Here is a 25,746-nt window from a genome sequence, read left to right as displayed (position 1 = left end):
GGGGAGGGAGGGGCACGGAGTGCGGGGCGGGCCTGCGGCGGCAGAAGTCGGCGTGACGTTGCACCAGCCTGAGGCCCGCCGTGTGTTCTCCCTGGGAAGTTGTCCCTGGATCCCGGGAACCTGGCAGAGGCGGGCTGCACAGGCTCCCCTGAAGAGGGGTGTGGATAGTGACCTGTGCTCGCACACAGGCCTCTTGGTGGCGTCAGCAGCAGCTTTAGCGTCTCCCGCCCGTCTCTGGTGTCCGAGCTTTTAGCCGCGGCTCGCGCCCGTTTCTGGAGTTCCTTTAAGCAGCGCTCTTAAACCCCTCTCCTCGCGCCCCAGGAAACAAAGAGGGAAGAAAAAGTCTCTTGCCTCCTCAGCAGGTGCAGCCTTTTCCCCGGACTCCCTCCCGGCTAGCCGTGGCGCACTAACCCCTTCGGGCTATGTTCAAGCTGCCAATCCCAGTCCTCTCCCTGTGCTCCGACCCGAAACCCGAGCCTCGGCTCGCAGCCCCGCCCGCCCCGGCGGGTGAGCACACAACCCTCTCGGGCTGGTGAGTGCCGGTCGGCACCGATCCTCTGTGCGGGAATCTCTCCGCTTTGGCCTCCGCACCCCTGTTCCTGTGCTGTCCTCCGCGGCTCCGAAGCTCCCCGCTCCGCCTCCTGCAATCTCCGCCCGCGAAGGGGCTCCTGGTGTGTGGAGACCTTTCCTCCTTCACAGCTCCCTCCCACTGGTGCAGGTGCCGTCCCTATTCTTTTGTCTCTGTTTTTAATTAATTTTTTTTTCTTTTGCCCTACCCAGGTACGTGGGGGAATTTCTTGCCTTTTGGGAAGTCTGAGGTCTTCCGCCAGCATTCAGTAGGTGCTCTGTAGGAATTGTTCCACATGTAGATGTATTTCTGGTGTATCTGTGGGGAGGAAGGTGATCTCCACGTCTTACTCCTCCGCCATCTTTCCACAACCCCCTGGAGTTTCTTCTTGACAGCTATTTTGAATTCTCTATCAGTTAGATCACAAACTTCTGTGACTTTAAGTTTGGTTTCTGGAGAATTGTCACTTTTCTCTCTGTGCTGTCATGTTATGGTTTTTTGTGGAGCTGGATGAATTTCTCCTCTGCTGGCACACTTGAAGTAGTGAACACCTTTCTTATTTTGGTAAAGTATTTTTTAACTTTGATTCTAACAGTTCAACAGGTTGGTGATTAGAGGCCCTTTTTTGTTTTTTCAGTAGGTGGTGCTGTAGCTCAAGTTTTTGGTTTCTCTTATCTGAGCAGCCCCCGGCTGCATTTGAGACTCAGAATTTCCCACCCGTCCACGGCCTCTGCCAGAGGTGTCCCCACTGCCCTTGTTCCTGCTCTTTGTGTCTCTGGAGTCCTGGTTCCTTCTGCCACTGGCATTGCCATTGGGGGGCACCAGGTTGGAGGATGCCTCCCCTGCATCCCAGGTGGCCTGGCGTGGCAAGGGGGGGGAGGGAGGGGCCTGGGTGGCAGGCGTCTCCCCCAGGTCTGGGGTTGTCAGACGGGGCGGCTGGAGTCATGGGTGCCACCGTGGCTGGAGGGCCCGGGGTTGTCGGCGCCGTCCTGTGGCTGTGGGTGCCTCTGTGCTGCAAGCCTGGGATCCTGTGCCCCACCTCCCAGGTGCTGTGGTTCTCCAGGCTGTGGGCTCAGCTGTTGTGGCCCCAGTGGGGATGGGGATCGCAGGCCCTGCCTCCTCTATACCTTCAGACAGGCAGGTGTGAGGGTCTCTCCAGGGTCCTGGTGTACTGGGCAGAAGAGCCTTTGCTGAGTCGCGGGTGTTTTACGAGATCCACATTGAAGGGGGTGGACAGAGGGAGCATCTCATTTCCCCGTGGTGCTGACCTTGAATCAAAGTTGGCATTTTTAATCGAGGAGAAAAGATACGTAATTCAGTCAATCTATTAGGGAGAAAATGTCTTGCTCATTCATAAATTCATCAAAATAAGTAGCATTAAAAATAATGAAGAAATAGGAAAAGTATGATTTTAAAGAGAGGGAAGGCCTTTCAAAACTTCATGCCAAGGACATAAGCAATAAAAATCACTAGTTTTCATTATAAGAATTTAAATTAATATTTCAAAGTTTCCAAAGAAAAATGACAATATGCTTTGCAAAGTTATGAAAGAAAATTGAAATTCTCAGGTCAAAGTTTAAAAACATAATTCTCAGTGGAAATCCTAGCAAATAACTTGAACCAATCATTTATTAAAAAGTAAAGTTTATATTTAGCGAATTTATAAAAAGATTTAATGAGCACACAGGAGCATAAATTTGCACATACATAGAAGAAAATTTTTTCTTCTCTATGATAAAAATTACAATAACTAGTACAGGATATAGACTATAAAAATTGACTCTATGTTTTGTTTTTTGTTTTCTCAGAATGCTAAATAATTTAAGAAGAGGAAAAGATCGGAGGGGTGGTGGTGCATACAACAGCGTAGAAGGGAGAGAGACATGTTTTCGGAGCAAAGCAGCCTGGTGTTGGCTGAAAGAGTTTACTTCAGTGGTTTTGTCGATGAAATGCTCTTTCTTCCCACTCTTCCTTTAAAAAGTGTGAGAGGCTTGGTTCTGTCTTCCCGGAGGAACTGAAAGGACAGACCCTTGACTGAAATGTGGATGTGCTGTGAGCAGGTATCTTTCGAAAGGTGACGATGTGCCCTGGAGGCGAGATGGACCACGCATGTGCGCTGAGATCCACCGGTTTTGAGTTGAGATCCACCGGTTTTGAGTTGGTCCTCTCTGCTCGGCGCTCCCGCCCGGCTCCTTAGAACTCACGTGTGTGTTCCCCCTCTCCTCTCATCCCGGCCTGTGCCCGTCCCCCCACCTCCTGGCTCTGCTTCCTGCTCCAATGATGAGTTTGCATGTTGGGCTTGTAGAGAGATGTGGTCCTTCTTGTTTGGACCTCCAGATCTCCTCAGAATGAGGTTTTCACTAATTTTCCAGGTTTTGCTGCTTCTGGCAACTCTGGACACTGGGAATCAATCACCTAGCCATAGGCTGTGCCCAGTTCCCCAAGCACTGCCTCAAGGGAGGGGAGGTTTGATGAATGGGTGCAGGGTGGAGAGGTGATGTGACCACGACTTTCCAGAAGATGCCCTGGAGAACAGGGTCTGGGAGTTGGTGGAGAAAGCTCAGGGGCAGGACAGACCAGAGAGATGCTGCCACCAGAAGAGGCTTCTTGCAAGAGCAGCAAACACCCAAAGCACTGAGCCCGAAAGAATTGAAAGCAGGGTCTCAGAGAGATATTGGGGCATCCACGTCCATAGCAATGTTGTTCACAGTGACCAGAATGTGGAAGCAGCCCAAGTGTCTATCGCTGAATGAATGTGTAAATAAAGTGTGGTGTATACATGCAATGGAATGTCATTCAGCCTTAAAAAAGAAGGAAATTCTGACACTTGCTACAAGATGAATGAGCCTTGAAGATATTATATGCTAAATGAAATAAACAGTTACAAAGGGATAAATTCTGTATGATTCTACTTATATGAAATACCTAGTGTGGTTAATTTTATGTGTCAACTTGACTGAACTAAAAGATGCCCAGATAGCAAGTGAAACATGATGCTGGGTATGTCTGTGAAGGTGTTTCCAGAAGAAATTAGAATGAGTGGCCCTCAGCAATATGGGTGGGCATCCCCCAAGCTGCCCAGGGTCTGAATGGAACAGAAAGGTACAGGAAGGGTGAATTTTCCCTGTGCTTAAGCTGGAGCATCTCCCTTCTCCTGTCCTTGGATGCTGAAGTGCCTGGTTCTTGGGCCTCCAGACTCAGACCAGGACTTGTACTAGCAGCCCGCCCTGGTTCTCAGGCCTTCGGGTTCAGACTAGAACCACACCACTGGCTCTCCTGGGCCTCCAGCTTGCAGACGGCTGATGGTGGGACTTCTCAGCCTCCATGATTGCATGAGCCCAATGTGTCATAGTAAACTTCTGTCTGTGGACACACACACACACACACACACACACATGTACGTATATATGTCTTCTTGATTCTGTTCCTCTGGAGATTGCTGAGTGACATACCTGCAGTAGCCAAATCATGGAGACAGAAAGTAGAATGGGGGTCACTAGGGGCTGGAGGGGGGAGGGTGGGGATTGGTGTTCAGATGGTACAAGGTGAAAGCAGTTCTGGAGGTGGTTACACAGCAGTGTGAATGTACTTCACATTCCTGAATTGTTTGCTTAAACATGGTTAAGGTGGTAACTTGTGTGATATGTACTTTATGATAGTTAAAAAAAAAGACTGAGCCCTTGAGGGACGTGTCTGGTGCTCACAAGTCCCGCTTTGTAGATCATGTTTCAGGGGAAGAAAAGGGAACTTGGGCGAGCTCATGGAGGAGGGGAAGTTGGCCCAGAAAAGCTGAGCGATGGGAGGAATGCTGGTTGGTGAGGAAGCGCTGAGTCAGCAGACTATCAGCCAAGGTGATGGTTTCTAGAGAGTATTTTATATTTTTCTGAAAGGTAAATCAGGTCACCTTGGGGCTCAGAAGGGAAGGGAAAGCTGTCTTCCTTGAGAGGCCAGGAGACCTAAGAGCCCAATTTGCTTATCTTTTGGAAGGACCGAGGCCACAAGGGCCACGTTGGGTCCGGGGTTTGCCAGCATCGGGTTGGGGGCCACGCTGGGTGGTTGAACTACTGGCTAGTTAGGAAGGCCAGAGTCTATTCCAAAATCAAAGATCAAAACTCCGAGATCTTTGTAACACAGGTATAAAAACAAAAAGACACAGAGTCGGCCAAAGATGGCAATAAATATTTCTCCTTTTTTTAATCATGAAATTCCTGATTCTTCTGTTTCAAAAGTTAAAAGAACAATTGCAGTCGGTAATTTATATATCCTTAAATAACACAGAGTATTTATTTTCAACTTCCACAAAGTCTGCCAATAATAACAAAAAATGAAATTGCTAGAAAATATTGGTGGGCATTCAGATCCATAAGTAGTAATTACAATTTCTAGGTTCTCCCTGCTCACTTTGCTCTTTTTAAGACAAATATTTCGTAACACACCCTTGACTCTCTTGAGATTAAATTCACAGATAATAAAGCCTACCTGCACACATGATACCTGCAGATGATTTAAAAATTAGAGTAATGTCTTAACTGTAATATAAAAGAGAAAGAAAAAGTAATTTGTAATGAAATAATATACAAATTCTCAATGCTCAGCCATGACTTTATTAAAACACAAAATGAGGTAGGTACTTGGATGCTCGGAGTAAGTTTATATGTTTAAGGGAAGAAAAATGATCAGAGGGCTTCCCTGGTGGCACAGTGGTTGAGAATCTGCCTGCTAATGCAGGGGACACAGGTTCGAGCCCTGGTCTGTGAAGATCCCACATGCCGCGGAGCAACTGGGCCCGTGAGCCACAACTACTGAGCCTGTGTGTCTGGAGCTTGTGCTCCACAACAAGAGAGACTGCGACGATGAGAGGCCCGCACACCGCAATGAAGAGTGGCCCCAGCTCACCACAACTAGGGAAAGCCCTCGCACAGAAACGAAGACCCAACACAGCCAAAAATAAATAAATAAATAAATAAATAAATAAATAAATAAAAAAAGATCAGAAAGCATTTGGTACTAAAAGTAAAAGAAACAGAGGAGATAAAGATAGAGAGTAGAATAAAGCTAATACTCAGGTAAGTAATGACAGATAAGACTCACTTGTATATGATAAAAAAGATGGAAATAACTTAAAGTAGGAAAAATTAGACACAAATGGACTGGATAAAAGAATGATATTTGGTAAATGATCTGGGTCTTATTTAAAAGTGTACGATCAGATAATCCCCTGTGTCATCTCACAGGGCTGATGATGAAATGGCAGATACATCCGTCTTATAATTCCACCCCATGTCAGGGCCTCCATTCAGACTCTAGATTTTAGACTTTGGTTATCATATTCTGTAGTCAGTGTCAGGAAATGGACGGTGGACTGGACGAAAGAACAGTCATAAAGAGGGTTCATGGAGAAGACACGGGGAGATGCCTGGGAACAGCATCAGAATAAGATTGAAATCTAACAGGAAGCCTCCCTATGAATCATTTGAATGTGTAATTTTTATACAATGGATTTCTTATTGTGCTATAATGCTTATATATATATAATGACAGTAACGTAAAATAGTTTTCAGAAAACTTTATTAGTAAAATTTAGCACATTCATGAAACTATGCTAACTTTAAGAGCATTTGGTTCCAAGTTTGTTGGAAGCGTCTCAGCTCTAACATGTATTTGTGGGTCACGGGCTATGCCGTAGCCACAGCTGTGCTGCACCACAGACTCAGACAGTGAGCTGGCATCACACCCATGATGGAATGAGGTTTTCTGAAATGATGAACAACTTCCTCATCAAATAATCTTCCACTGGGTTTTAAAGTGGTTGCATTCCTGGAAAATTCAGTGTATAATGGAACTTCCCAGGAACTTTGGGTTTATGTGTCCTGCACTCACGTGACCATAAGAGCTTGTCCCTTGCGTGAGTGCGTGCGGTGGTCTCACAGGATGCAGGCCAAGGACAGGTCTTTGCTGGGTTGTGTTCTGCGCCTTGTGGGACTCCTCCCTTCCCACATGCCTGCCCACTGGAGGGGATTTGTGCAGCCCTTAGTCACTCATCAGGCCTTTTCATTTTCTGTTTCTACTAATCTGACATCCTGGGCTTTCCTGACTGTGGAGGGATGGCCCTCCAGGGCGAGCTAATCCCTGGAGGCAGTGAAGGCTTTGCCCGTGGGCATGCCTTTCACACTCAAGACAGCCTCCGCTGCAGGTTCCCACACTCAGGCCACTGTCCCCTGCTCTCCTCACACGGGCCAGGGCCAGGCAACCGGGGCAGCCCTGTGCCCAGAGCCCACGGGCATTACTCAGACTGGCCGGTCCTAAGCCTGCTCGCCCTTTGCTGCCACAGAAACCACAATAGAGGCTGTTGCCTACGATTTCCCTGGCTTCCTCTGCCCCCCCACTGGTCCTGCTGCTTCCCTGTGAGGCCCTGCAAGGTGAGGCACGTCCCCTCCTCTTGAGAACTGTGACGACCAGAGTCTCTGCTGGCCTCATTGTGCCTGAATAATAATAAAGTCTATGTTTAAAACTACCCATTCACTCTGCCCACCCAAAGAGCCCCTTTCCAAGACAGCCCTGGGGGCTCCTAGCCACTTGGGGATCAGGACAGCCACTGTGTGAGGGTCTCCCAGGGTAGGAGGGTCTCCCCAGGTTGGGGGGCGGGTGGGAACTTCCTGTCTGTCTCTCTTACACACTCACACATGTATATACACCGCCACACAGGTGCTTTCTCTGCATTCCCTTGTCTTTTTGATGAAGGGATGGTGTAGGAACGCAGCCCAGCGTTGCCCAGGCTCAGTGTCAGACAGGGACGCCCCGAAGTCACAGTGTCATACATCACATGGTCTCCCTGCCTGCAGGCTCAGTGTCCCCTGCAGGGCCATGCACTTCACTCAGCTCAGGAGCAAGCATCTGGTCCTCCCGGAGTTGGCAGTTTTGTTTCATAAACTCTTTATGTGCCTCCAGTGGGATCGGGTTCTTCCCTATCCGTCCAACATCCCCGGCTTCTTCCTTCGCCACCGTCCGCTTGGGGGCAGCTCTGATTAGCCTCCCGGCCCCCTGGGCTCCGGTGTCCCCCCTCGGGCAGCAGAGCTCGGGAGGAACTGAGGGCCTTGGCATGCGTTAACGTTCCCACAACACTTGGTAATGTGAGCAGGTTCTCAGAAATCAGGCGTGACTTTAGGAGCAAAAGCCCAGGGTGGAGGAGCGCCGAGTGGCCTCTGTGCCAACTGGGACTCAGCAGCTCCCCATCCGCTTAGATTAATAGGTTAATTAGGAGGATTTAAAAGCCCGGGCAGACCATTAATATTCAGTTTATCTCTAATCTGTTTTTCTAACTCGGCACGGCCTGCAGCCGGGACCCTGGGCCGCGCCTCGTGCACCCGACCTGGTCCACCCAGCATCCCCCCAGGGCCCGCCAGGCCTCTGGGGGCCTCCCCACCTCTGCTGGTCCACAGTCTGTTCCATCCCCAGCGTCTGGCCCCGCCTGCTCTTCTACCAGGCGGTGCCCCTCCCACTGGCCGGGTTGTCTCCGGCGCTCGCTCAGCCTGGGGTGGGAAGCCGGGGTGGGAAGCGGGGGTGGGGGAGGTGTGCTTCCAGCAGGAAACCGCTGCCCAAAGCCCAGATGGAGAGAAAGGGCGCCGGCCCCGCAGAGCGGGTCCCCTGATGCGTTCGCTGCTCATCCTCTCCTGCTGTTTCCGCAAACGCATCATTCACACGAGTGTCCAGGACCCGCTCCCACTGGGTGGTTGAAGAGGGTGGGGCCCAGGAACTGAGGCAGGCGAGGCTCCCTGCTGATTTGAAGGGGCAGCAGCCTGTGTGCAGGTGGGCAGGTGCCACCAGAGGCTGCCCGGCGTTTCCCGAGTGGCTTTTTTTTTTTTTTTAGCAGCAATAATTTTATTAATAAAAACGAGAGCGATCGCTTACAGTATTTGCTTTGTCTGGTAAATATCAACTCATTTAGGTACTTAATGCTCATTATCATCTCCATTTTTACAAGATAACTGAAACACAGAAAGGTTATTTAAAACTTAAATGGCAGAACTGAGATTCAGACTTAGTCTGGCACATAGCCAATGCTCTTAACTGCTACAGTGCCTTGCCTTTCGTTTGGCCCGAAGGATTGCGTTCCACCCAATTAAATAGGACATTCCAAAGTGCTTTTCTTGATTTAGTTGATAATATAGATTTTAAATACACAAAATCTCGGTAATATAAGGGCTAAAACATTTAGGAGGGTAGAACATTTTAATATAATTGCTTTTCGATAGAAGCTGAGAGGATTTGGCATCATAATCTATATTATTGATGTTAATTTGCCACTCTAAGTCACCAATGCCTTTTTTTAAAATTTTTAAATTTCATTTATTTTTTTATACAGCAGCTTCTTATTAGTCATCCATTTTATACATAACAGTGTATACGTCAATCCCAATCGCCCAACTCATCACACCACCACCACCACCACTCCCACCCCCCCGCTTTCGCCCCTTGGTGTCTGTACGTTTGTTCTCTACATCTGTGTATCAATTTCTGCCCTGCAAACCGGTTCATCTGTACCATTTTTTCTAGGTTCCACATATATGCGTTAATATACGATATTTGTTTTTCTCTTTCTGACTTACTTAGCTCTGTATGAGTCTCTAGATCCATCCACATCTATACAAATACCCAATTTCATTCCTTTTATATGGCTGACTAAAATATATATATTTAGTGAGTGCATATATATATTCCATTGTATATATGTACCACATCTTCTTTATCCATTCGTCTGTCGATGGGCATTTAGGTTGCTTCCATGACCTGGCTATTGTAAATAGTGTTGCAATGAACATTGGGGTGCATGACTCTTTTTGAATTATGATTTCCTCTGGGTATATGCCCAGTAGTGGGATTGCTGGCTCATATGGTAATTCTATTTTTAGTTTTTTAAGGAACTCCATACTGTTCTCCATAGTGGCTGTATCAATTTACATTCCCACCAACAGTGCAAGAGGGTTCCCTTTTCTCCACACCCTCTCCAGCCTTTGTTGTTTGTAGATTTTCTGATGATGCCCATTTTTACTGGTGTGAGGTGATACCTCATTGTAATTTTCATTTGCATTTATCTAATAATTAGTGATGTTGAGCAGCTTTTCATGTGCTTCCTGCCCATCTCTATGTCTTTTTTGGAGAAATGTCTCTTTAGCTCTTCGGCGCATTTTTTGATTGGGTTGTCTGTTTTTTTTTTTAATATTGAGCTGCATGAGCTGTTTATATATTTTGGAGATTAATCTGTTGTCCATTGATTCGTTTACAAATATTTTCTCCCATTCTGGGTTGTCATTTCGTCTTGTTTGTAGTTTCCTTTGCTTTGCCAAAGCTTTTAAATTTCATTAGGTCCCATTTGTTTGTTTTTATTTCCATTACTCTAAGAGGTGAACCAAAAAAGATCTTGCTGTGATTTATGTCAAAGAGTGTTCTTCCTATGTTTTTCTCTAAGAGTTTTATAGTGTCCAGTCTTACATTTAGGTATCTAATTCATTTTGAGTTTATTTTGTGTATGATGTTAGGGAGTGTTCTAATTTCATTCTTTTACATGTTGCTGTCCAGTTTTCCCAGCACCACTTATTGAAGAGACTGTCTTTTCTCCATTGTATATCCTTGCTTCCTTTGTCATAGATTAGTTGACCATAGGTGCATGGGTTTATCTCTGGGCTTTCTGTCCTGTTCTATTGAACTATATTTCTGGTTTTGTGCCAGTACCATATTGTCTTGATTACTGTGGCTTTGTAGTATACTCCTAAATCAGGGAGTCTGATTCCTCCAGCTCCATTTTTTTCCCTCAGGACTGCTTTCACTATTCTGGGTCTTTTGTGTCTCCAGACAAATTTTAAGATATTTTGTTCTAGTTCTGTAAAAAATGCCACTGGTAATTTGATAGGGATTGCATTGAATCTGTAGATTGCTTTGGGTAGTATAGTCATTTTCACAATATTGATTCTTCCAATCCAAGAACATGGTATATCTCTCCATCTGTTGCTATCATATTTAATTTCTTTCATCAGTGTCTTATAGTTTTCTGCATACAGGTCTTTTGTCTCCCTAGGTAGGTTTATTCCTAGGTATTTTATTCTTTTTGTTGTAATGGTAAATCGGAGTGTTTCCTTAACTTCTCTTTCAGAATTCTCATTGTTAGTGTATAGGAATGCAAGAGATTTCTGTGCATTAATTTTGTATCCTGCAACTTTACCAAATTCATTGATTAGCTCTAGTAGTTTTCTGGTGGCATCTTTAGGATTCTCCATGTATAGCATGTCATCTGCAAACAGTAGCAGTTTTACTTCTTCTTTTCCAATTTGGATTCCTTTTATTTCTTTTTCTTCTCTGATTGCCATGGCTAAGACTTCCAAAACTATGTTGAATAATAGTGGTGAGAGTGGGCATCCTTGTCTTGTTCCTCATCTTAGAGGAAATGATTTCAGTTTTTCACCATTGAGAACGATGTTTGCTGTGAGTTTGTCATATATGGCCTTTATTATGTTGAGATAGGCTCCCTCTATGCCCACTTTCTGGAGAGTTTTTATCGTAAATCGGTGTTGAATTTTGTCATAAGCTTTTTCTGCATCTATTGAGATGATCATATGGTTTTTATGCTTCACATTGATTTATTTGTGTATATTGAAGAATCCTTATATCCCTTTTCTAAATTTCACTTGATCATGGTGTATGATCCTTTTAATGTGTTGTTGGATTCTGTTTGCTAGTATTTTGTTGAGGATTTTTGCATCTATATTCATCAATGATATTGGCCTGTAGTTTTCTTTTTTTTTGTGACATCTTTTTCTGGTTTTGGTATTAGGGTTATGGTGGCCTCATAGAATGAGTTTGGGAGTGTTCCTTCCTCTGCAATTTTTTGGAAGAATTTGAGAAGGGTGGGTGTTAGCTCTTCTCTAAGTGTTTGATAGAATTCACCTGTGAAGCCATCTGGTCCTTGACTTGGGTTTGTTGGAAGATTTTTAATCACTGTTTGAATTTCATTACTTGTGACTGGTCTGTTCATATTTTCTATTTCTTCCTGGTTCAGTCTTGGAAGGTTATACCTTTCTAAGAATTTGTCCATTTCTTCCAAATTGTCCATTTTATTGGCATAGAGTTGCTTGAAGTCTCTTTTGATGCTTTGTATTTCTGTGGTGTCTGTTGTAACTTCTCCCTTTTCATTTCTAAATTTATTGATTTGAGTCCTCTTCCTCTTTTTCTTGATGAGTCTGGCTAAGGGTTTATCAATTTTGTTTATCTTCTCAAAGAACCACCTTTTAGTTTTATTGATCTTTGTTATTGTTTTCTTTGTTTCTGTTTCATTTATTTCTGCTCTGATCTTTCTGATTTCTTTCTTTCTGCTACCTTTGGGTTTTGTTTCTTCTTCTTTAGTTCCTTTAGGTGTAAGGTTAGATTGTTTATTTGAGATTTTTCTTGTTTCTTGAGTTTGGCTTGTATAGCTATAAACTTCCCTCTTAGAAATGCTTTTGCTGCATCCCATAGGTTTTGGATTGTCATGTTTTCGTTGTCATTTGCCTCTAGGTATTTTATTTCCTCTTTGATATCTTCAGGGATCTCTTGGTTATTTAGTAATGCATTGTTTAGCCTCCATGTGTTTGTGTGTTTTATGTTTTTTTCCCAGTAATTGATTTGCAATCTCATAGCATTGTGGTCAGAAAAGATGCTTGATATGATTTCAATTTTGTTAAGCTTACTGAGGCTTGATTTGTGACTCAATATGTGATCTATCCTGGAGAATGTTCCATGCACACTTGAGAAGAAAGTGTAATCTGCTGTTTTTGCATGGAATGTTGTATAAATATCAAGTAAATCTATCCGGTCTATTGTGTCATTTACAGCTTGTGTTTCCTTATTAATCTTCTGTTTGGATGATCTGTCCATTGGTGAAAGTGAGGTGTTAAAGTCCCTTATTATTATTGTGTTACTGTTGATTTCTTCTTTTATAGCTGTTAGCAGTTATCTTATGTATTGAGGTGCTTCTGTGTTGGGTGCATATATTTTTATAATTGTTATGTCGTCTTCTTGGATTCATCCCTTGGTCATTATGTAGTGTCCATCCTTGTCTCTTGTAACATTCTTTATTTTAAAGTCTATTTTATATGATATGAGTATTGCTACTCCAGCTTTCTTTTGATTTCCATTTGCATGGAATATCTTTTTCCATCCTCTCACTTTCAGTCTGTATGTGTCCCTAGGTCTGAAGTGGGTCTCTTGTAGACAGCATATATATGGGTTCTGTTTTTGTATCCATTCAGCAAACCTATATCTTTTGGTTGGAGCATTTAATCCATTCACGTTTAAGGTAATTATCGATATGTCTGTTCATATTACGATTTTCTTAAGTGTTTTGGGTTTCTTTTTGTAGGTCCTTCTCTTCTGTTGTGTTTCCCACTTAGAGAAATTTCCTTAGCATTTATTGTAGAGCTGGTTTGGTGGTGCTGAATTCTCTTAGCTTTTGCTTGTCTGTAAAGCTTTTGATTTCTCCATCGAATATGAATGAGATCCTTGCCGGGTAGAGTAATCTTGGTTGTAGGTTTTTCCCTTTCATCACTTTAAATGTGTCATGCCACTCTCTTCTGGCTTGTAGAGTTTCTGCTGAGAAATCAGCTGTTAACCTTATGGGAATTCCCTTGTATGTTTTTTGTCATTTTTCCCTTGCTGCTTTCAATAATTTTTCTTTGTCTTTAATTTTTGCCAATTTGATTACTATGTGTCTTGATGTGTTTTTCCTTGGGTTTATCCTGTATGGGACTCTCTGTTCTTCCTGGACTTGGGTGGCTCTTTCCTTTCCCATGTTAGGGATGTTTTCGACTATAATCTCTTCAAATATTTTCTCGGGTTCTTTCTCTCTCTCTTCTCCTTCTGGGACCCCTATAATGCAAATGTTGTTGTGTTTAATGTTGTCCCAGAGGTCTCTTAGGCTGTCTTCATTTCTTTTCATTCTTTTTTCTTTATCCTGTTCTACTGCAGTGAATTCCACCATTCTGTCTTCCAGGTCACTTACCCGTTCTTCTGCCTCAGTTATTCTGCTATTGGTTCCTTCTAGTGTATTTTTCAGTTCAGTTATTGTATTGTTCATCTCTGTTTGTTTGTTCTTTAATTCTTCTAGATCTTTGTTAAACATTTCTTGCATCTTCTCAACCTTTGCCTCCATTCTTTTTATGAGGTCCTGGATCATCTTCACTATGATCATTTTGAATTCTTTTTCTGGAAGATTGCCTATCTCCATTGCATTTTGTTGTTTTCCTGGGGTTTTATCTTGTTCCTTCATCTGGTACATAGCCCTCTGCCTTTTCATCTTGCCTATCTTTCTGTGAATGTGGTTTTTGTTCCACAGGCTGCAGGATTGTAGTTCTTCTTGCTTCTGCTGTCTGCCCTCTGGTGGATGAAGCTATCTCAGAGGCTTGTGCAAGTTTCCTCATGGGAGGGACTGGTGGTGGGTAGAGCTGGCTGTTGCTCTGGTAGGCAGAGCTCAGGAAAACTTTAATCTGCTTGCCTGCTGATGGGTGGGGCTGGGTTCCCTCACAGTTGGTTGTTTGGCCTAAGGTGACCCAACACTGGAGCCTACCGGGGCTCTTTGTTGGGGCCAATGGCGGACTCACACCAAGGAGTACTTCTGAGAACTTCTTCTGCCAGTGTTCTTGTCCCCGTGATGAGCCACAGCTGCCCCCCACCTCTGCAGCAGACCTTCCAAAACTAGCAGGTGGGAATGGTTCAGTCTTCAATGGGGTCACTTCTCCTTCCCCTGGGTCCTGATGCACACACTACTTTGTGTGTGCCCTCCAGGAATGGAGTCTCTGTTTCCCAAAGTCCTGTCCAAGTCCTGCAATCAAATACTGCTAGCCTTCAAAGTCTGATTCTCTAGGATTTCCTCCTCCCATTGCTGGACCCCTAGGTTGGGAAGCCTGACATGGGGCTCAGAACCTTCACTCCAGTGGCTGGACTTCTGTGTAATAAGTGTTCTCCAGTTTGTGAGTCACCTACCCAGCAGTTATGGGATTTGATTTTATTGTGATTGAGCCCCTCCTACTATCCCATTGTGGCTTCTCCTTTGTCTTTGGATGTGGGGTATCTTTTTTGGTGAGTTCCAGTGTCTTCTTGTAAATGATTGTTGAGCAGTTAGATGTGATTTCGGTGCTTTTGCAAGAGGGAGTGAGAGCACATCCTTCTCCTCCGCCATCTTGAACCAATCCTACCATGTGGCTTCTGCAGCTTCATGTCCTCAGACAGACTTGCTGCCCCCCTTCTGCTTGCGGAGGAGAGGAGACAGCCGTGTGCCCATGTCGGGTGGTTGCAGGACCCTGGATGGTGCCCGGGACAGAGTGCGGGGCAGTGCCGGCCGTGATGTGATATAATTACCCACCTGCTACTCCCCCTCATCCCCTGAGGGATGGTTATTAGTGTGGGGGATCTTGGGGTATATTCCACCTGCTCTAGTTGGTTAGGGTTGCATCACAAAGTACACAGACTGCAGGGCTTAAACAGGAGACACATATTCTGTCACAGCTCTGGGCTCCAGACTCCAGGATCCAGGTGTGGGCAGGGCTGGTTCCTCCCGAGGCCTCTCTCCTGGGCGTGTGGACGGCTGCCTTCTCCCCGGGTTCTCACATTGTCATGCCTCTGTGTGTGTCTGTGTCCTGATCTCTTCTTCTAAGAACACCAGTCCTATTAGATCAGGTCCCACCCCCATGACCTCCTTTTACCTTAATCACTCTTTAAAGACTATCCCTCCAAATACAGTCACATTCCAAGGTACCAGGGCTAAGACTCCAACAACCTGTAACAGGTGGTAAATACTGGACCAAATACCAGCTCAGCATCTTCCTTCACATTAAAAGACAAGGGACCCCCATGCTTTCCTTTGCAGTCACCTCTTTGAATCTTTTGAGTCGTGTGTGTGATTGTGTGTCTCTTCTGTGCTCAATGGTCAACATGCTAAAATATAAAACAGTCTGCATGGAGGCCTTTATCTCTTCAATCACTTGTAGAACTTAGACCACGCATCAAATATAAGCTAGGCTGTGTTAAAAGAAAAATTATAGGCATTAATTATTAAATACACTTTCATTTCAATATATAATGGGGCAAAGTAACTATTAAGTGGATGAAATTAATTTGGAGGATCCGTTTGAAGAATGGCGATACACCTCATATAGAAATGTTAGCACTATGAGTTATCTTTCTCTGTAGGGATGTTTTAAAACATCTTTATTGGAGTATAATTGCTTCACATTGTTGTGTTAGTTTCTGCTGTATAACAAATTGAATCATCTATATGCATACGTATATCCCCATATCCCTTCCCTCTTGCGTCTCCCTCCCACCCTCCCTATCCCACCCCTCTAGATGGTCACAAAGCACCAAGATGATCTCCTCGTGCGATGCAGCAGCTTCCCACAAGCTACCTATTTTACGTTTGGTAGTGTATAGATGTCCATGGCACTCTTTCACTTCGTCCCAGCTTAACATTATCCCTCCCCATGTCCTCAAGTCCATTCTCTACATCTGTGTCTTTATTCCTGTCCTGCCCCTAGAGTCATCAGGACCATTTTCTTTTTAGATTCCATATATGGTGGTGGTGAAAAGGCAGATCATGGGGGTTCTCACCTGTTCTTCTTCAGTGGGGATGTGGACAGTCAAGGTTGGTAACAAGGAGTGTAGTTGGAGGCGTGTTTCTCCTTCTGGCCAGTTTGGTTTTGTTTTTCATTCCTGGTTGAGCCTTTATAACCGTGTGTGCACCGCTGCCCAGATGCCCACTTTCCACCCCTCGTGGGCAGGGACCCCAGTGTTAGTGTTACTGTTTGCAGCATCCTCTGTGCATCATGTGCATTTGTGCATCTATTGTAATTCATCAAAATGAAGCTTCATTTCTAACATGAATTTGTGTAATAAATAGAAGCAAAAGTCCCAAGTGTAACACACTTCAGAATGTTCAAAGTGTTTCACAAGTGCTAGTTTATTCAAGGCTCCATCAGAGAGACTATCGCTGCCCCTACAAATGGGGATGTGCTTCCCAGGAGACTGGCGGGGGGCGGCTGGTCCCCACCCCAGTCCTGTCGGGGTCTGGGGCTTGTCCACAGAGCACAGCTTAGCAGGAATCTATGGATAAACAAGCTCCCATCGTGACGGTTTTATACTGTAAGTCAATATTGTAATTGTTTTCTGGCTGCACAAGTAAAATATGAATCTCACAGAAAATTTGGGACAGCACCACCTAGTAATGGTCACCTTCTCTGGAGACTGTCAGTCGTGTGTGTAACTAACCTGCCTGCCATCATTCCTCTGTATACATACAAACACCTGTGTGCATGCGTGCTTGTTTTTATTTTCTTGAAAAATGTGTAGCATAGGGTACAAAACTTTGTAGTCAGTGATTTCACTTAATTTTTGCCATCGTATAATCTGCCTCTTGATTTTGGTAGAGAAAGATTTTTGAATTGCTTTGCAAGTTTCACAGAACTAAAATTCAAGCCCGAGGCAGCCACTGAGTTATTAACTGTGAACATTACTTTGGGGGCTTTGGAATTCCCCTCAGGGTGAATTGCATCTTCCTCACAGGCTCATCCCTGCAAAATGGGGAAGGAGAGCTGGAAGGAGGCCCCCCAGGTGTTGTCCTGCTTTCTGTGACCAAGGAGCACGATCACCACCAGGCGGGGTTCTGGGACCTGACCCTGACCTTCCACAGGGACCAGATCACTGCCCTGCCGGGGACTAACGGTGCTGGGAAGACCACTGTCATGTGCGTCCCACTCCCCTCCTGAAACCCGGGGCTTTGGTTCTTACAGATACCAGGTTACCTGTGAGACAGAGGCTAGATCCCTTTTTTTCTTCTTTTTTTTTTATTTCGTCTCAGTACAGAGTTTAAAGACACAGCAGAAAGACAGACTTCTCACTAGAGGTGCCGTGGGTCTGAGCAGACTCAAGGGTGGGGGAGGGACTTTTAAAAATAAATTTAATTCTTTTATTCCCTAAAAGATATTCACGGTTTCACTTTGGCCTTTGAAAGTCCTATGACATTTTCTTTTCTCCTACTAAGTTTAACTCTGCTTGCATATCTAGAGGAAGATGAAATTTGCAATGATGTTTGCAAATTTTTTAACACCTGAGTATTTTTCTTTTTCATGTTCTGCTTTTTGTGTGGTTGTGTTTTTGTGAAATCTTTATTTCTGATTTGGAATCCAATGGCTCCAGATTTGTTTAAAGAATCAAATCATGTGATCCCAGAGAAAGGATGAGCTCAAACATTCATGGCCCACAAAACAGCCTGAGCTGACTGTGGAAATGGGGCGTGTTTAAGGCCAAACCACCCAAATTACTGAATGTCTCTTTTGAGCAAGTGACTGTCTTTTTGTTCTTTATTAGTAGGACTAAAGTATGCTTAGTTAAAGCAAGAAAAGGGAGTATTTGCTTCAGAATTCTTATAGGTAGAAAACACAAAGCTTCAGAAATCTTTTACTGTGAAAATGTGGAAAAGTTTCTACTTTCCTCGGATGCTGAAATAGAGTTGAAGATTTCGCTGAGTAGTTTTTTAGCGTTTTCAGATCAGGAAAGGAAACGTTGCTCAAATAATGGCTCAGAAAGACAGCCTCCACACTGTGCTTTTACTAATGCACATTTCCTACAAGAAAACCTGGTGTTTGTGTTCAGCACAATGATGAGAATTAAATCAGGAGTTTCTCGATGTTTCGAGGGTCGCTGACTGAGTTATTTTTTGTGCCTGTTTGCAGCAGGCTGTGTTACCCCAGGGATGTCTCTTCCTGGCAGGTCTCAGAAGAGAGGCTCAGAGGTCTGTTCACTGGCTGGTGGTCACTGCTTGAAATGAGAAGCTCTGAGACTCATCCAGATGTGTACACATGGTCCCATTGTATCCCCTGAAGAGGTTTGAAAATTATATAGCACACAGTTGTCAATCAAAATTACTGAGGTTTGAAAATTATATAGCACACAGTTGTCAATCAAAGTTACTGAGGTGCATTTCACGTGCAGCAAACAGTATGTGTCCAGATGTGTGTCTGATGGGCCGACAGGCTTAGCTACAGCTGCACAGCAGCTGGGGGAGGAACAGGACACCGACGTTTGTGCCGCTCCCCGCCCCAAGGCCCCTGTGCCTCCTGAATCCTGGCCCCCAAGCGACCAGACCTGCTGTTTGTTGCTGTTATGCAGTTTGCATTCTCTAGCATTTCCTATAAGTGGAGTTGTGCTGGGTCCCCCGTTGGCACGATGCTCGGAGACCCACGTGTGGTACTGTAGCATCAGCTGTCTGGTCCTGAGGATTCCACGTGGTGGAAACACCACAGCTGGTTTATTGTTTCACCTGTTGGTGGCAGTTGAGGTTGTGTCCAGGTTTTGGTGATTAGGAACATTCATGTAGACCACTTTGTGTGGACACACATTTTAATTTCTTTCTGTAAGTAGTTAGGAGTGGTTTGCTAGGTCTTGCGTTGGGTGTATATCTCACTTTGGAGAAAAAGAACATAGTCAAAGCATGAATAATAAACTCCCTGAACTAGCAGACTGGGCAGACCTCAGGTGTCCTGTGGGCAAGGCAGACATGAGTTTCTGGAGACGGGCCTCGGCTTCTTGTGGATTTGACGTGGCAGAGAGGTGGCTCCAGCCACCTGTAGAGGAATGAGGCCCGGCCGCAGGTCTGGGGGTTGAGGTCGCGTCTCTGCTCGCCTCACATCCAGTGAGGACTTGGGTGATTGGCTGTTTCTCTAGCTTGCTTCCTCGTCTGTGACAACAGACTCGGAGTCACCATCCTACACTCGCAGCTCTGAGGTCGGTGGCCACAGTGCCTCCCATGGGAGCATGACCCGACTGCAGGCCTGCGTCCCACAGAGCTCCTGCCACTTTTTGCCTCCGTGTGTAGGAGGCAGCTGGCGGGAGGTTGGGTGCGACACCCCGCAGGCTGCAGGCGTCCCCGGGACAGCTTACGTTTCTTCTTTCTCTGCAGATCTTTGCCAAGGGGCTCTACGCCCCCCGCATCCGGAGCCATTGCAGTCAGTGGCAGGAACCTGCAGACGGAGGCACCCTCGGTCAGGGCGGAGCTGGGCACGTGTCCGCAGCGCACGTCCTGTTTGGCCCCCTCACGGTGCTCGACTACCTGCTGCTGTTCTCCTCCCTGAAGGTGCCACGGGGGACCCACCAGGAGCTGCGTGGGCATGTCCATATGTGGGGGGCAGCCACCTCTGCTCCCCGCCGCCTGGCTTGTGTGGGTGTGTAACAGGTGTGGGTGCTTCTGGGTGTCCCGAGGTGCAAAGGACCGGTGGAGGGGGTGAGGAGAGGGCGAAGGAGCCTAAGCGGTCCTGCCGAGGAGCCTGGAAGTTACCCTGCGGGCAGGTGGTTGCAGGCAGCAGGGGCCGATGGGGAAGGACAGGGCAGGGTGGGGCCTTAAGCCAGCGGGGGAGCCACTGATGTAGAAGACACAGCCTGGGTGGGTGTGAGGGCCGTGACCCACGCTGGGCTTGGCTCTCGGGGGGATGCACGGCCGGGCCAGTGTGGAGGCTCCTTGTTCTCAGGCCGACTTCACGAAGCGGGACGTCAGGCAGGCCCGACCCGCGGCGGGGAGATGCTGCTTTGGGGCCGGGGTGTGAGGATGGATGGTCAGTACTGCACGGGCCTCAGAAGAAAATGGGCATCTAAGGAACTGTCACATGTAACCGCGTATCGCTGCCTTGAAATAGTTTCGCAAGATTCATTTTGTAAAGTGAGGGTTTACAGTCAGCGGGTAGTGAAGGAGAAAGCGTGCAGGGCTTGGGAGTGCTCCGTCCCCCGAGACCCTGTTCCTCACCACGTGAAACAGGAAAACCTTGTGGTTGGGAGCAGTGCTGGAAAACGACCCCCTGTCTCTCCAGCAGCGCCCGCCTCGGGCAGGTGTATTCTCCATGCCTGGAAGAGAGCAGCGCTTCTCTGGATGATCTCCCTTGAAACGGAGGACTGTGTTTAGGGACAGCGCGCGTGGAGCAGGTCAGATGCAGGCAGACGCCCACGCTCGCAGGGTCATATGCGAATTAAGTCTGAACCGAGGTAGCCCCAACCTCAGGGGACACAAGTCCATAAATCAGAGATGGTGCCCTGGGCTTCGTTTTAACAGTGGTCTCCCGTCACCCCCCAGTTCACATTGTTGGCCAGTAAGTGGTGTCTAGAGGCTGTTCTCCACTGCAGGGGGCAGGTTCACATCACGTCTTCAGAAGTGGCTGCTGATGACAGCCACGCTAGTGACTGTGGGGTCTCGAATACACAGGAAAATGTCTCCTTTGTGCTAGTCAAGCCTGTCTTAAACGACAGCAGGTACTTGCAGAGAAGTGATGTGTGTTGCTAAAGGACAGATTGGTTACGTGCCACCTACATTTTTATAAAAGTCTCGGGGCACCAATTTTAATTCAAAGTATGCGCCTACCCTGGACCACGGCAGACTGCTCTGCTAGTGGCTGGGCCTCAACGTAGCTCCTAACGACGCTTTGCGGGCTCCATCTTTCGATGTGGGTGCAGCAACCTCGGTGGTTATCAGTTTGCTGCGTGTTACCTGGCAACGAGGCTCGTGTGCACAGAGGTGGTCGGGGTGCGATCATGTTTTAGGACAGCTGTTCTCAATTAGAGGACCAGCGGCTGAAGCCCCTGACTCGCAGCTGACCTCACTGTCAGCTCCCGTGGCAGTGCTTGGTTTCCTTAATGAGGAGCTTCGTTACAATCCTGTTCAAGGCAGACGGGATCCTGGGTAGACGCCTCAGAGGGAACCTTTGTCAAGAGTCAGGTCTTTACTGTTCTACCTTTTATTTGGAGGAGGAGGTAGGAGGAGTCAAGGAGGCACTTTATCAATGGGATGCCGTGATGCAGTTAACGTTGGTCTTGAGCATTCCGGCAAGCACCGCAGGGCTCCAGCTGCAGGCTGGCTTGTTGGACGGCGAAGAGACCCAAGAGGGCAGGTGTGCAGGTGGACGTGAGGAGAGGACAGGGCACCGAGCCTGGACCCTGCAGTGTGAAGGGATGAGGAGGGACCAGTCCACTGAGGAGGGTCAGCTACCATGAAGACCGAAACACGACTTCTGGACTTAGGGTAAGGAAGTGGCCGGTGACTTGGGCAGACACATCTCAGTAGCACAGTGGGGAGGGAGGTCTCTCTGGAGTCCACAGAGAGGGGATGGAAGGAGGGGGCTGGAAACTACACTTCTTCCCCAGAGTCTTGCTGCGAAAGGGAGCAAAGAAATGGGACGTTATCAAGATGGAAGAGAAGAGGATATTTCGAATACGGAGCGAACCACTGAGGCGGATGTGGGCGGTGGCTTGCTGGGCGCCGTCCCGGGAGTGGCGGGGAGGGTTGTGGGGGGGGGCGACTCTGCGGAGGGCAGAGCCTGTGGACGCAGAGGGCAGGGAGGGGCCGGGGGGCCCAGAGGAGAGTCGGGTTTTGTGGGTGAGCGATGGCTGGAGAAAGGATGTGGTCAGAGGAGGACGCGTGGGATCGAGCCTCTGGTGGAGCTGCGGCTGCCGGAAGCAGCTGGGTCCAGGGTGCGGCCTGGTGTGGAGTGCATAGGAGTGTGCTGAGTTCAAGGTCGAGAGAGAATGGGTGGGGTTTTGGTATAACATAGAAATGGAATTAGGACCTGTGTGTTTGAGAACATCTGACATCTCACTGCCTTGTTTTGCTGTTGGTTTTCTCTGCCGGTCCATGTGGGACCAACGTGGGCTAAATAAATTCACCTCCTCTGGTGTTGGAGTCACCTGGCCGGGGAGGGGTTGGGGGTCTAATGGGAATGAAGGTGAAGTCAGTCCCCTGCTGAGATGGACCGCTTGCCCTTTTCCTCCCAACTGGGCTGCTACCCACAGTGGGAGCACCTGAAAAACAAGGGCAAGAATGGCTCCAAATGTAAGTTGAGGTTCACCTCGCAGGAAATGCACGGGGATGCTGACCAACCGTCAAGGCGGCAGACTGACAACCAGACCTGAGAAGCTCTCCTGGGCTCCTTCTGGGTCGGGATGAGAAATCCGCAAACAGTGAAACGGACACGAAGCATTTACTCGGTGGTCAGGCAGGCGGGTCCCTGGGATTTTACCAGTCAGCATCTTTGCCTGGGGGTTTGCGGTTTCTGGGAGCTGACCGTCTTGAAGCAAGGCTGCGTGGCACCTTGTGATCCCTCGTCCTCTCTGGCTGCTCCGTGGCCTCCAGGAAGTCGTGACCCACCTGCGGCTCCGTGGGAGAAAATCCACTGGCTGTGGGTGCTCAGGGGAGGGTTTCGGGGGGCACTGCTCTAAGAGGGGCTGCACAGAGGGTGAGGTTAAGTAGGTTGGGGGAGCTAAGTGTTCCCAAGAGGTCACGGGGCTCAGAGTGAAAGGTTACCTGTGAGGAAAGACGGCGGTGGCTCCTCCCGTTGGGAGATGCCGGGCGTCTGAAATCAGAGACTGAAGGCTCCCGAAGATAAGAGGGGGCCAATCCACACTCTAACGGCGTCTGGTCATTCCTCAGTCAGGAAGGGGCTGCTCCAGATGTAGCGCATGTGGACCAGAGTCCAGACCTTCCACAGACGTGCCTGGCGGGCTGCTCTGGCCGCCCCACCGGCCTCCGCAGAGTCCCGAGGGAACGGAGGGCCCTCGGCAGCAGGTGTGAGTGAAGCCCAGAGAGGAGACAGCACGTATTTCCTACAAACGGGACCTAAGGGCAGGTCCTGCTCATGAGGCCCCGCGCTGGGTCCCCCGACGTGGCTCCATCCGGGCCCCTCGGAGGCCGGTGCTGTCGCGTCAGGACTCGTGGGCAACGTGGGTCCTGGGCCTCCTCTGTGTTTCTGGGCCTCTTAGAAAGAGCTCGGTCCTCGCAAGGCATTGTTTGTGGAGTGGGATTAGGAGTTCAGGGAGGTGAGGGCTGTGTTCTCGTTCCAGAACTCTCCAGGACGTGGGGCTGGCACAGCACCAGCCCCAACACGCCCGCGCCCTCTCACGGGGCGCGTGGAGGAAGCTGTCCCTCGGCATCACCTTCCTCGAGGCGTCGAGGACCGTGGTCCTGGACGAGCCCACCAGCGGGGTGGACCCATGTTCCCGCCGTGGCGTCTGGGACGTGCTCCTCGAATACCGAGAAGGCGGGACCGGGCGGCGCTCCGCGTTCTCCTCCAGCGGTACCGCCGTGGTGGAGGGGGGCAAGGGGCGTATCCCAATACGTCATCCTTCTCGGGGAAAGAAATTTCCCAGGAGCGCACGGAGACACACCCGTCGTGCAGCATCCCCGTGGTGCCGGGCGTCTGGGGGTTGCTCAGCCTCAGCAGTGGGGCCATCCGAGCTTGTCACGCCTGATGCCAGTGGACACTGCACGCATCCACGTTGGGCTCCATCCTGGAGTCATTCTGGGATTACAAGGAGGGGTGTCCCAGCTATAATCTGGAAAAAGCTCTCCCTTTTCTCAGGGAGGAAACCAAGGCCCAGAGAGAAGGGCTGGGGTTTGCTTGCAGCCACAGAGGAGGTTCCCCGAGCCAAGGGTGGAGCCTGGGCTGTGCTTTGGAAGTTTCGTGTTTCTCACCTGTATTATTGTGGACAGTATTTCCAACCTAGGGCGTTAGATGGGTGCTTACTGACTTCCCGCTTCTGATTTCCTGCTGTGATTCTGAAGCACGGCAGCCAGGAAGCACTGCATTTCACACAGAAACACCGGAGTTTGGAAAAAGCATCGGGAAGAGAGAAACATACCCAGTGCTGCTGCTAGGCATGCGTGGGAGCAACGGCGGCAGGGCTACCATGGAAGCTTGTAAAATGTTGTTTTCTTTTCTTTTTGGACTTTTGAGTACAAAGCCTTTTTGACTTAACCTGAAACCTTCACCTCCCTGGGGGAGATTAGGATTTGCTTCTTAAGAAATGCAGGGAGAAGGGACCAGAGAAAAGTCGTCATATTCTCTCCTTAAGGCAGAAAAGATGCTCCTGTTCATCCCTTGAAGCTTAGTCGTAAGGCCGGGGTCGGGGAGGAGACCTGAAAGGACCACCCTGTCCTTTTCTGTTGCAGAAACCTAGGGGGGTCGTGGAGGGAGAAGACAGAAAAGGCCGCAGACTGCCCTGGGCTGGGCGACCGCTCCGGGCCCGTGAGGTGGTCAGGGGTGAGGGGTCCTCCCGACCCGGTGCAGCCACATCAGAGCTCATGAGGCCTAGCAGGACGCTGGCCCAGGGCCGCACCTGTGGCGCCTGCCCCGCACTTTCACAGTCCCCAGCTTCTGTACTGAGAGGGCGGCAGAGCCTGCCAGGCATGCTGCCTACAAGGGTGAGGTGGGCCCTGGAAGCCGGGGGAGACTTGGGGGCTGGCAGCCAGCAGGACTGAGGGGCCCAGGGGAGCAGAGGGCCCCATGCTGCACAGGGGCGGGGACAGGACCAGGTGGTCCCGGTCATCACCTGGGGCCAGAGGATGCTGACCACGCCGGGCCCGTGCCCCTCACCCTGACCACTGCCCCGAGATCACAGCTCCACCCTCTCTCCTCTTACCTGAGGCCCTTTGGGGAGAAAAATAGGATGATAAATAGTGACCCTCTGTGCAAGAGACTTTGGATACTGCTTAAAGGGACGGGTGATGTTTTGAGATAAAATGAACGTAAATCCTTTCCCTGCCCCGGGAGTGGGGTTGATGAAGAGGACAGGTGAGAGGCGGGCAGGTCAGCAGATATTGTTACTCTGCTTGCTTGGGTTGCAGCACACAGTAAACACCACAGGCTCTTGGTTCTTGTTTATTTTAAAAATCAGAGCTGGGGCCTTCAGGGCTCAGCTGACAGAACATTTGAGTCACGAGCATAATCGTAACTTTGCATAGAAAACCAGATACGATAAAAGTCTCAGAAACAGGCAGCTTTCTTCAAATTCTGTTGTTATAAATTAAATACATTCTCGCTGTTCTAGGTCATTTGGCAATGGTTGTCTTTGGAGGCTCCTTTGGAAGAATCTGTGCACTGACGGACGTGTGAAATCAGTAGGATAAGATGGGTGGTACCAGGAGGGAAATAGGTTTTCAAGCATCAGCATGTAGCAGTGTCTGGAAACAGCCCCAAACCTCCAGGCAGCTGTGCCACAGCTTTGTAAACCAGAACTAAGGGCGGCACAAAAGCAAGTGATCCCTGCTGAATAGAAGGAGGCTCTGCTGGCAGAACATGGTGCGTTTGGCGCTCCGACTCCCTGGGATGTGATCCGCGTTTCCTGCT

At 48.2% G+C, this 25,746-nt stretch overlaps 1 protein-coding gene across 1 annotated transcript in view; it reads left to right on the top strand.

Annotated features, from left to right (window-relative positions):
- Window positions 1-25,746, top strand: part of ABCA13 (ATP binding cassette subfamily A member 13) — a 259,148-nt gene that overhangs the window by 83,963 nt on the left and 149,439 nt on the right. The window contains 5 exon segments of the mRNA XM_007472367.1: window positions 16,152-16,232; window positions 17,150-17,330; window positions 19,545-19,657; window positions 19,660-19,762; window positions 23,462-23,658. Coding sequence (XP_007472429.1) covers window positions 16,152-16,232; window positions 17,150-17,330; window positions 19,545-19,657; window positions 19,660-19,762; window positions 23,462-23,658 — 675 coding nt within the window.

Source organism: Lipotes vexillifer, unplaced genomic scaffold (genome assembly GCF_000442215.2).
Source record: "Lipotes vexillifer unplaced genomic scaffold, Lipotes_vexillifer_v1.1 scaffold1344, whole genome shotgun sequence".
NCBI classification, from domain to species: Eukaryota; Metazoa; Chordata; class Mammalia; order Artiodactyla; family Lipotidae; genus Lipotes; species Lipotes vexillifer.
The sequence above is the reverse complement of the archived record's forward strand: the minus strand, read 5'-3'. Positions and strand labels throughout refer to the sequence as shown.